General features: G+C 47.1%; 2 protein-coding genes and 1 non-coding gene across 3 annotated transcripts; 1 reads left to right on the forward strand and 2 right to left on the reverse strand.

The window, feature by feature from the left end:
* Nucleotides 1-5239: 5239 nt before the first annotated feature.
* TRNAT-UGU lies at nt 5240-5311 on the reverse strand. The gene has a single exon. It is a non-coding gene; the product is annotated as a tRNA-Thr (tRNA).
* An 88-nt stretch (nt 5312-5399) lies between these two features.
* On the forward strand, nt 5400-8213 carry LOC100825020 (probable prefoldin subunit 5). The gene is made up of 4 exons (XM_003574045.3): nt 5400-5672; nt 5776-5879; nt 6385-6462; nt 7816-8213. Exons 1-4 carry the CDS (start codon nt 5492-5494, stop codon nt 7903-7905), a joined length of 453 nt encoding a protein of 150 aa, XP_003574093.1. The 5' UTR covers nt 5400-5491; the 3' UTR covers nt 7906-8213.
* Nucleotides 8214-8537: 324 nt separating this feature from the next.
* On the reverse strand, nt 8538-11165 carry LOC100841546 (zinc finger MYM-type protein 1-like). The gene is made up of 2 exons (XM_010238321.3): nt 10968-11165; nt 8538-10857 (listed from the first exon to the last, which is right to left on the reverse strand). Exon 2 carries the CDS (start codon nt 10825-10827, stop codon nt 8770-8772), a length of 2058 nt encoding a protein of 685 aa, XP_010236623.2. The 5' UTR covers nt 10828-10857; nt 10968-11165; the 3' UTR covers nt 8538-8769.
* Between the last annotated feature and the right edge of the window lie 200 nt (nt 11166-11365).

The raw sequence follows: 11365 nt of genomic DNA on the forward strand, positions 1-11365 counted from the left end.
GATGACGGCGTCATCCACGTATACTTCGGCGTTTCTCCCCAATTGTTCTTTGAGGATGAGGCTGACAAGGCGTTGGAAGGTTGCGCCGGCGTTCCTCAATCCAAAAGGCATTCTGCGATAGCAGAAGGTGCCGATGGGAGTGATGAAGCTGGTCTTTCCTTGTCTTCCTTGCCCATGTGGACTTGGTGATATCTTGAATAGGCATCCAAGAAGCTCAACCTCTCGCATTCCACCGTGGAGTCGACCAGTTGGTCGATCCGAGGGAGCGGGTAGTCGTCCTTGGGGCATGCCTTGTTCAGGTCGGTAAAGTCGACACACATTCGGCACTTGCCGTTGGCCTTTTTCACCAAGACAGGATTGGCTAACCACTCGGGATGCCAAACTTTTCGGATAAGCCCGGCGGTGGAGAGTTTAGCGATTTCTTGTTTGATGACTTCGCTTCGCTCGGTGGAGAGTTTCCGAAGCTTCTGCTTCACGGGAGCTTTGTCAGGTCTCACGGCGAGGCGATGTTCCATGACGTCACACGGGACTCCTCCCATGTCGGAAGGTGACCAAGCGAAGAGGTCAGAATTCTTCCGAAGCAGGCCAACAAGTTCCTCCTCGAGTTTACTCGGGAGGTCGGCTCCAATCTTCACCGTGCGCGTGGCGTCATCTTGGGAGATGCGTACTTCCTTGAGCTCTCCCTCGGGGAGAGGCTTGGGGATGTAGCGCTCCTGAGTATTGGTTTCGGATGCTCGCGTGCTCGAAAGCAAGTTAATACTCTTGGATGATTCTCCCTTTTCGGCGCACTTGGTCTCATGACGGTAAAGTGTCTTCCTGTCGAAAGATTGCTCGCCGCGGACCGTTATCGCGCCCTTCGGGCTTGGGATCTTCATGCACAACAAATTGTGGTGGATGGCGGCACAAAGACGGTTTAGCATCGTCCTCCCGAGGATGGCGTTGAAAGAGGCCTCCATATCCACCACGTCGAAGCGTACGAGCTCGGTTCGATGATTTGTGGCGTGTCCGAAGGTCGTGAGGAGCTCAATTTGTCCGAGCGGCTGAATGGACTTCCTCGGTACGAAACCGGTGAGGGGATAAAGGGATGGCTGAAGCGAGCCGTTCTTGTATCCCCTCTGTGGCTCCATCAGCTTCTTTAATGTGCTCAGATATAGGATGTCGGCAGAGCTTCCGCCGTCCACAAGAATCTTCTTGAGCTCACAATTGGCGACGATCGCCGTCACAAAGAGGGCGTCGTCATGTGGGAAGCATATCCCCTTAGCGTTTTCTTCGGTGAAGGCAATTGGCACGCTTGCCCACTTAGGTGGTGGTGTCAGGGTGAAGGTTCCCATGACATTGACTTCGCGAGCGTACTCCTTGCGTTGTCGCTTTGATCCTCGTCCCGTTGTGGAGCCCCCGAGTATCACTCCGACATGATGTGAGGGTTTCTGGAACGGGAGGTTGTCTTCCTTGGGTGCTGGGTCAGCGACAAGGACGCTAGCGGGGCACGGAGCCTCGGCTGTCTTCTCATCCTTGCGCCGGGCTTGCATTCGCGCCTGGAACTCTTCACGGACCGCGATGAGTGTGTTGCACTCTTCGGTGCTATGGCTTGCCGAGTTCTGGATGAGGCACCTTCCAGCTCCTCCCTCGGTCGGACGAGGTGGCTTCTTGGGTGCCAAGTCTTTTGGGGTGGTGCTTGTCCTTCAGCGGCGAAGATTTTCCGGGCTTGGTCACCGGCGCCCTTTTCCCCCCACCTCCTCTTCTTCTTGGAAAACGAAGCGGGCGCAGGGGGTTTGTCGGACGAGGGAGTTCCTTCGGGAGCGGCCCGTGGCGCGTCCTTCTTGGCGATGTCCCCGTCTTCACCTCGGGCGTATTCTTGCAATCTATAAAGCTCTTCGGTCGTTTTCGGTGGGTTACGACTTAGGGCCCGATTCACTTCTCCTTGGAGAAGACCTTGCATGCATGCGTCGATCACGGTGGTCGACGGCGGGTTGGCGATTTGGCTTCGCACCTTCGCAAAGCGATGGAAGAAGTTTCGGAGGGATTCCCCCGGCTTTTGTTTCACGGCGTACAGCTCGTGAGCCTGCACGGGCTCTTTAAAGTTTCCTTGAAAGTTGGCGATGAAGACCTCTTGGAGGCGTTCCCATGAGTGCACGGAGTTCTTCCGCAGGTTGTAAAACCAAGTTTGCACCATTCCGGTGAGCGCGAGCGGAAAGAGGTTGCACATCTCGACGGGACCTCTCCCGGCGGCCCGTATGGCGGTGGAGTAGTCATCCAAGAATTGAAGAGGATTTGACTCCCCGTCGTATGGCCGTATCGCGGGTGGCTTAAACCTTGGCGGAAAAGGCGCGTCTTGGATCTCCCGAGTGAGCGGGTTGCAAGTCGGCCGATTCTTCTGGTTCCTTCGATGGTGAGGTCCTCCCTCATCGCTTTCGTCGCTAGAGGGGTTGCTTGGAGAATGATCTCGGCGTTTTCTTGGAGGGTGGGAGCATCGACGGAAATTCCTTTCGCCGCCGGCACGGGCTCCGGATTCCGCCACTTGCTCGTTTCCATGCACTCTAGGGTCTCGTTCCCCGCGAGGCGCAGCTTGAGGTGGTACCTGGTGGCCATCTTGTTCGACCCCGGCGGGGGGAGCAAGGGGCGCTTGCGGGGCATTCGCAAAGCGAGATTGATGTTGAGGGTATGCGATTTGGAGAGCACCTTGCGGCGAAAGCCCCCAATAAGGATGATACCAAGGAGCTCCTTGGGCGATCGCGGCGAGCGCCAGTGGAGGTAATCCCGGGTTGAAGGGGTCGTAGGCCGGGACTCCTTGGTTTTCTGGCGCGGATCCTCCCGACGCCACATTGTTTCCTCTTGTAGTTTCCGAGGGCAGGCTTACCATCGGGTGTTGGGAAGGTGGCGCGAAGCCCATCGAGCGAGGTATGCCAAGTTCCGTATCCCCTGCGGGGGCGGCAACCGTAGGCAGCTTGCCGATCCTTGCCACTACGTTGGTGAGTGTCGAGGGACCGCCTACGACGGTTTCGAGCACCTCGGTTCCTTCCGGGACGGCCGGTAGCGGAGGGGCGACCGCGACTTCCGTCGGGGCGACCATGCTTGCGGCGACGTCTGGATTGGTGATGTTTCCTTCTTCCTCGGGAGCCCCCGAGGCACTTGCTTTCTTCGTTTGCAACCGTGTAGACTTTGCGGCAAGTTGGCGACCCGATGAAGTAGGCTTCGTCGGGGCCACTAGATCTTCAATTGCGGCGAGGGTTCCCCACGGTCGGCGCCACTGTTGTTGTTGTTCTCGACAACAATTAGAGTAAGGGGTGCCAATGCTCGATGGGCACAAGCACGGGAATAAAGGTAGGGCGTGTACGCCGGCCTTATAGCGAAAGTTGCCGTACACTTGGACAAGTTGACACGTCGATATTTTTTGAATAGGTTCGGTCGACCCTGCGGGTGCGACTTAATTCTATGTTAGGAAAGGCTTCGAGGGGGTTGTTAGCCTAGGGCTTGGGCCGAGCGGATCTTCCCAAGACACCTTTCGGCGAGAGGTTCGTCGGGGCCGCCTCGTACTTGGACCGAACGCGTCTTTCCAAGTATCGAGGTTAGGATACCCTCGGAACTCTAACCTAACCCCTTCTCCTTCGAGCCCGTTGATCGACTTTCAGTCTTGAGCGGCGCGCGAGAGCGAACCTTAGAGGAAGCACTCTAGCCCTCTCCCCTTGAGTTTATTCAAGTGAGAGAGTGAATGATACATGCCCCCATGGGGAGGTATTTATAGCCTCGGGGTCCATGACAAAAGACCATGGCTACCCTTGAGGGAGAGAGAAAAGTGGGGGCAAAATGATAAAAGTAGCTCCTTTGGTTCATAACTTTTGTGTTCTCCATGTGAGAAAAGTAGGGCTTGGTCCATGGTCCACCATGGACTAAGGGCCCCCTCCTCTCATCTTTCTTGCCCCCCACTCAAGCTCATTTGACTCTTTAACCATGGCATGAGAGGCTTGACTCGTTGACTAGTCTTCTTTTGTCACGTAGGATTGACCGTGCCACGTAGACGTCTTGACTTTTGCTTGCGAAATGTTGATTTGGTCGTCGCCACGTAGGATTTACACCATTTTATAAGGGTTTGTGTGTTTGACCCACTTAAGGCTTGAGAAGAACAGACAACAATACACATTTATTTCGTCACTAACTTGGCCTGCCACTCCCGCTTGTCGTGTTTCATGAGTTGGGCTTAGTCTTTTACATGATTTTAAGTTTTCGCTAGTCGGAATGGAAGTTTTAATCGAAGTAACCGATTCAATGCACTTGCCCCACAGTTCTTGTTTGTTTCTTTGCTTTGGCTTCTCCATTCCTTTAACTAATTGCATAGCTACTTAAAGATGTAACTCCGATCAGTTAGCGGTTTTGGCAAAAGCTACTTTCTCCCAGACCTAGTTTCACTCCCTCCTCACTGCATCGTACCTCTCTTATTTAAAGATGTAACTCTGATCGTTAATGAATAAAGAGGATTATGCTGCCAAAAACAGAAACTAATTGCGTAGCTGTTTGGGAGACCAGGTCTTCAGAATCGGTTTTTTTCTTTCTTTTGCATACATATAGGGCAAGAATGGCTTCTCATCCTCCTAGCGTGAAGGAAAATTGCACCAGAGAAATTTTCTGCAAAATAAAAAGACCCCCTCTTAACCCTCCCCTCTTTGCACCTCAGCTTGCCACATGTACAAATCGTACAATGTGGTCGCTAAATTGTATCATTTGGACTAAGATGAGCCAAACCAGATATCTAGGGTCCCGAATTAAGATATTCGGAGTTGGTGGAGTGAAATGAGCGCACACTATAAATTGACACACCGTCAATACAATTCACACATAACATTTTAGTTTTTTTTTATCAAAGTTAGACTATTAATATAAAGTTAGCTAAGAATCGACCTAGTTATCTCTGACATTATCACACTTGGTATAGAGTCAGCCTAAGTCACACCTCATTTTATGAATTAATGACTACAATGCTCCTTTTCTCTAGAAAGAAATTGTATGAGTGCTCTTATCATTGACTTTAGCTCATGTCGAGAGTTTAGGAGCCAAAGTTGATCTTAAATATTTATGGATACTCTAAAGCAAAAAAAAGAAAAATCTCCTCTAGGTAGGCACAATGATTTATACGAATTTTTTTACTGATGCGGGAGTATGGCTGTGTGACTGCATAAAATTAATTAAACGTGAAATGTTTGAACAAAACAGAAAGGAGAGTGCTCATAAAATCTCCACTATATAGTGCCCCCATGCAGGATCGAACTACAGACCTTCAGTTTACAAGACTGACGCTCTACCACTGAGCTATAGGGGCTGAATTTACCAAATTTCAATACGATATTATTTGTTGAATTTTACATTCTCATGCTGCTGATTTTGCCTATCGATCGCTCTCGCCTATTTTCTTCGCCTTCCTCTCTCCCTGCCCACCAGTCCACCGCCGCCGCCTCTCCTCTCTCTCTCCCCTTCCCACCTTCCTCAGCCGCGGCGAGCCATGGCAAGCCCCGCGCGGATCGAAGTCGATAAGCTGAGCGTGGAGCAGCTGAAGGCGCTCAAGGAGCAGACGGATCTGGAGGTCAATCTCCTCCAGGACAGCCTCACCAAGATCCGCACCGCCACCACCCGCCTCGAGAACGCCACCGCCTCCCTCCACGAACTCTCGCTCCGCCCCCACGGCACGGCTCACCCAACCGAACATCTTCTCGCACGTTCCATCCTTCCTCTTCTTTTCCGCGGGGTTTTGGTTAATCTTTTTCTTTTGCGGCTCGGCGTGTGCAGGGAAGAAGCTGCTTGTGCCGCTCACGGCGTCCCTCTACGTGCCCGGGACGCTCGACGACGCTGAGAAGGTCCTCGTCGACGTCGGTACCGGCTACTTCATCGAGGTATCTTGCTAGTCGCAATTGCCACACATGATTGGTTTCGTAGTAGTTTACAGTATTGCTAGTTTGTTCACTATTTCACCGATTCTGTCAATGTGATGATATGAACACAATCGGCAACATGGCTTCAAGTTGCCATGAAAGATGAAACTACCACCATGACATGAAAATTATCCAAAAGAGGGCTGGCCTGTGTAGTTTCATGTCTCGTGCAGCCTTTTTTTTTGCTGAAGGAGAAGCTAATCATGAAGGTCTCCCAACTCCAACTCTACCTGCCAGTGATTTGTGGCCCTATTGGGTGCCTGGTTGATGAGACATAGTTAAAAACATGCTTTATTGCGCATGAAAAATGCATTTTTCCTGGTTCTTAATTCAGGTGACTCTTTTACAACCTAGTGAACAAGGTACCATAAGTAAACTGTATGCTCAAATGATGCACCTTTGTGCTGTGCTGTTCTTTTGCATACTTTGTTGCATTCGTGTGTGAGATTTTATTTGTGCTGTGCAGAAAACTATGGCTCAAGGAAAAGAATACTGTGAAAGGAAAATTAATTTGCTGAAGTCCAATTTCGATGAATTACTTGAGGTAATTACTTTGTCAACTTATTGCCAGACTGCAGTGCTCTTTGATATGCTCCATTTTTGCCCACCTATAGGACAAATATTTTTGCTTTCAAGTTTGTTGGAGTTCTAACTGAATAAAAATACTCACAAGTCAGAATATGACATTTGTAAGGCCATTTTGAACTTGAGTAACCGGAAGTTTGTGTGAGACTAAAATGGCCTTATGACGAAAATTAAGAGGAAAGGTTCTCTTTCATCTATCCATGTGTGCTCTAAAGCCTGTAACATGCAGACTCTTTTGTTTGGTCCAACTTATCTTATATGCACAGGAAGTAATGACTTGTACTAGTATTTACATACTGATAGGGCTTATTTATCTATAAACCGATTCTTTCTCGCCAACAGATAGCCTTAAGCCATCATGTCACTATCCAAGTTGATGGCAAGATGGAATTCAGTGCTTAGCACAAATCATTAGTGTTAATGCAACTGCTAACTATATCATCATGAACAGTGTTTATAAAATAATAGTAATAGATAGAGCTTTATCTGTGGAGTATGAGTATCGTAGACATAAAATCAAGGTCTTGGGCTCTTCTAATTCAAGTTGTAGAAACTGGTAATGCAAAGAGCTTTCTCTATTGGACACCATTTTTAGCATATAATGCACTTGGTTAGAAGAAGAATTACCGATGCTTTTTAGCCCGTTATGCATGTTATGAGTATGAATTTTTTTTATTAGTAATATTAGCTATACGTGTCTTGGTCAATCATAATGAGTTGTGCTATAGCCTGGTGGAAAGTAGCATAAAACTTTGGGGCTAGTAAGGGAACTAGTTCAAATTGCTGGAAAAATTTATAATTCGTACTACACCTAACTTCTTTTAGCAACCTCTCCTCTTTTCTTTCTGTGATAATGTTTCGTTTCCTGGTTTTTTTATACGAACTTAAGTAGGTTGCATTGCATTATTGATGTCGGCTAATAACAGTCTTGAGTTTTACAGAATAAAAAACAGAGTCTTAAAGGAAGTCAATAAACATAATCCACTGTCACCAGGATTGTCTTATAGAATGATAGCCAAGCCACATAAATCTAGTATTTGCAGTTTGGTTATACATTAGTACTAACTAGTCACTGCAATTACATTTGGAAGATGTAAGCTGTGACTTGCATCTTCCTGTACTGAACTATAGCTAAATATTCCACTCATGGATGTGTGTTCAATAGTTCAATCAATTGGGCCAATTCATGTGGCTTATACTCAAAATTCATGTGGCTTACAGTCAACTTTCTCAACCTGCAAGCCGCATCTTTATCCTGAATTCAGTGCAACGCCCTCTCTTAGCAGTTGAACTTTCTTTACTTCCTGTGCAGATGGCGACGAAGAAGAAAAACATAGCAGACGAAATGGGCATGCTCCTACAAGCCAAGCTGAGGCAGGCATCACCGAGTCCAAGTTCATGAGAGCTGATTGCACATCTTGCCCACTTTTGTTGGATGGCCAGGCAGTTAATGTGCAGCATTCAGCAAACATAGGAAGCTGTTAGCTGCTTTGGCCTGCATGTGCAGGGTTCTGTTAGACGATTTACTGAACCTACCTGCCCTATTGCCAGATGCAAATCAAGTAATTTCGAAAGTGAGTGTTGAACATGAGGCTTGGTTGCACAGCTTGTACTTGATGAGTTTTGCTCTACCACAATGCAGCTAATGTATGATCATATCACTTCCGAGTTTGTTGCATTTTCACATCTGAATGTTTGGATTTGTTTGAATATCTTGCTGTCCCTGGCACTCTGTTGAAGTTCTCATATGATGTAGTAAAACATGTCGTCTGTGCACCTCAACATGTGCAACCAAGTGGCTAGGTGGAAAACAAATCCCCTGCTTATTATGCTTACAAAAACACACAAGAAAAATCCACGCTGGTAATAGCTTTCCTTGCACTATACATTGCAGATGCTGAAGTCGCTAGCTGAGGCGCTTTGCCAAGGACATGGAGCAGAAACGGTGTGCCACATCTTATTACAAAAATTACTGTAGTTTTCAACCTGCGAAGATATCATTTTACATGCTTTGCGTTGCAGAACTTAAGCTTCAGAAAAAAAAAGAGGTGTTTGTTCAAATTACATTAAAGCATGAAGGTGTTTGTTCAAATTACATTAAAGCATGAAGGTGTTTGTTCAAATTACATCGAGATATTGCAAATAGTAGATAAAAGTTATTACACATCTTTACAGTCATTCATACTCCCTCCGTTCCATAAAGATTGGCATGAATTTGAACTAAAGCTAATTCAAATCTGTGCCGATCTTTATGGAACGGAGGGATTTATGGAACGGAAGGAGTAGCTTGGAAGCGAGATATGATGGCATCATCCTGAACTTGCAAAAAGAAGTCTCCCTCAAGAAATGTAACCAAGCAGTCATTCATGCATTGCCCCGACATTTTGTTGCTTGCCTTATACTCCACATATTTGACCGAAGACATGTTTCTCTCAACAGTTGCAGTTGCAACAGGCAGGAGCAGCACCAATTTGAGCAGCTTGTAAACAAGTTGATAAACCTGGTCCTTCTTTGTTTCAACAAGCTTAACAGAAACCTCGACAAGATTTTTCACTTCTCTAAACCTTTTGTTACTACGCATATCAGCGACAAAGGTTGTAAGTTGATAGGGAAGATGCAACAATTCTGCCTTTGAGAAATCCTTGGGATAAAAGTGAGCAAGCTTAACCAACCTGTCCTCATCATAAGCAGCAAATGAGTCAGCAGGATTGAATGATGCCACACAGAGAAGTAACTCTGTGTTTACCTCATCAAACATGTGATCAAGTTCTTGAAGTTGCCTATCAATCACATCCAAAAACATATCAACATGGTAATAATGGAGATTTTTAGCAGTCCTGTAGAGCCTTGAAGATCTGCCAATCGGCTCATACAAAACATCCATGTCAACAACTTCGATCTCATGTTTCACACAAAAAGAAGTGACCTTTTGAAGAAAACCTTCCCATCCATCATCTTCCCGCAGTAACTGAAACCATTCCTTTGTCACATAAACAAGATCAATAGCATGAACAATATCTTGATCCCTCTTTTGCAAAGCAGTGCACAAGTCATCTGTATACTCCAATATAGTTTGCAACAAGTGTGCCATAAAAACAAACCTAAAGGACTCGAATGATGTCATCATGGTTTGACATCTTGCAGCTTCTATGCCATCATGTTCTTCTCCAATGATTGTGAGAATTTGTCCAATTGAAGGATACAGAGAGATAATGTGCATCACAGTTCTATAGCAAGAACCGCAACGAGTATCAGAAGGACTTCCCAAGCTTATCTGTTGATTCGAGCACTCTTCAGTTTCAACTTTATCCAATACCAATGCTTCAATGATATACTTAGCTTGAGGTACTGTAAGCATTCGTATCTTTTCACGACATATACGAAGAACATTCAACAAATATTCAACATGATAAAACAGCCAACCACCATGAGTATTCTCCTTAGCAACAGCAACGAGTGTTAACTGAAGTTGACGGGCAAAGCAATGGACATAATAAGCAGATGGGGATTCATCCATAATTAGTTTCTTCAAACCATTATCATAACCCTTCATGTTACTAGTTCCATCATACCCCAGCCCACGGATCATAGAAAAGCTCAAAGAGTGTTCCATAAGTAGGTTCTCAATTGTTGTTTGAACTGTCAAAGAGGTGGCGTCTTCAACTTCAACAATACCAAGAAACCTTTCCACTACAATTCCTTTTTTATCAACATATCGCAAGCAGAGAGACAATTCTTCTTGTTGGCACAGATCAGTAGATTCATAAACAAGTGTTGCAAAATAATCATCACCGAGATCTTCAATGATAAGCCTTGAGGTTTCTTTGGCACAGGAGTTGGCGAGTTGTTCCTGTTTGTTCTGATCGATCAATTTATAGTTTCTTTGAGTATTTTTTAAAACCACCCCTTTAACTCTTGCATCAGTTTCTGCCATCCACTTGCAAAGCTCAACAAAATTCCCTTCATTAAATCCCTCACTTTCATAATGTCCATGAACAGCCAACCCTTGTTTCAAAAGAAATCTCAAGCACTTCAGTGCATGGATCAAACAGGATTTCTCAGATACAGCCTCAGACTGGTATTGTATAATGTTTGAAGCAAGGGACTCAACATCTTGGTCACCGGATTCATCATCCTCTGTGATTGGGTGTATTTGTGCATGCACTGGTACCACCTGCAGCCCATCATTGGAAAGAGCATTGCTGTTATTGCGAGGTTGGCTTTCGGCATCAACCGGTGTGGATTTTGGTGTTGAGGTAGAAGCTAGCTTCCGTGCTTTTGAAGCCCTAGCCCACAACGATTTCAAATCCATGTTTTTTTTCATTTTCTACAGATACCTCTAAGTCTCCAACACCTACATCACAGTAAACGGCAAACAGAAAGTATAATCACTAACCGACTTTTCCACCATTGACGAGCTATAGCCTATAAACTAGAAACGGGAGATTGGATTAGAGAACTCACGGCACGGCCGAAGCCGGATTGGGGTTTTGTAAGCGATGACGGGTGGCCGAATCAGCACTGCTGCCTGTCTGGACACGCTCGCGCCGCTCACAGGTTCCGCCGCAAGGGACGCTGGCGGCAGGGCGGAGCCGGCGGCGCTAGAGTTGGAGCCCTCGGGAGTCGGGTCGGTTGGCCAGGCGCCTCCTCGGGTCGCGCCACTCTCGCTTTCTGCCTCTGCTCTGCTCTGCGCGCGCGTGTTTGTCTAGGCCAGGCCGAGGCCCAGCAGGTTGCAGGAAAGAGGTCGTGAGTGGGCCAGTGGAAGACTAAGGGGTGGAGGCGGCCCATTATGCCGTAGGAGGAGAGGAGGCCTGGTGGAACGGATTCCGCGGCGGGGCGAGGAACTCGGGGCGGGGCTGACG

The sequence above is a fragment of the Brachypodium distachyon genome, chromosome 3 (genome assembly GCF_000005505.3).
Source record: "Brachypodium distachyon strain Bd21 chromosome 3, Brachypodium_distachyon_v3.0, whole genome shotgun sequence".
Lineage (NCBI taxonomy): Eukaryota > Viridiplantae > Streptophyta > Magnoliopsida > Poales > Poaceae > Brachypodium > Brachypodium distachyon.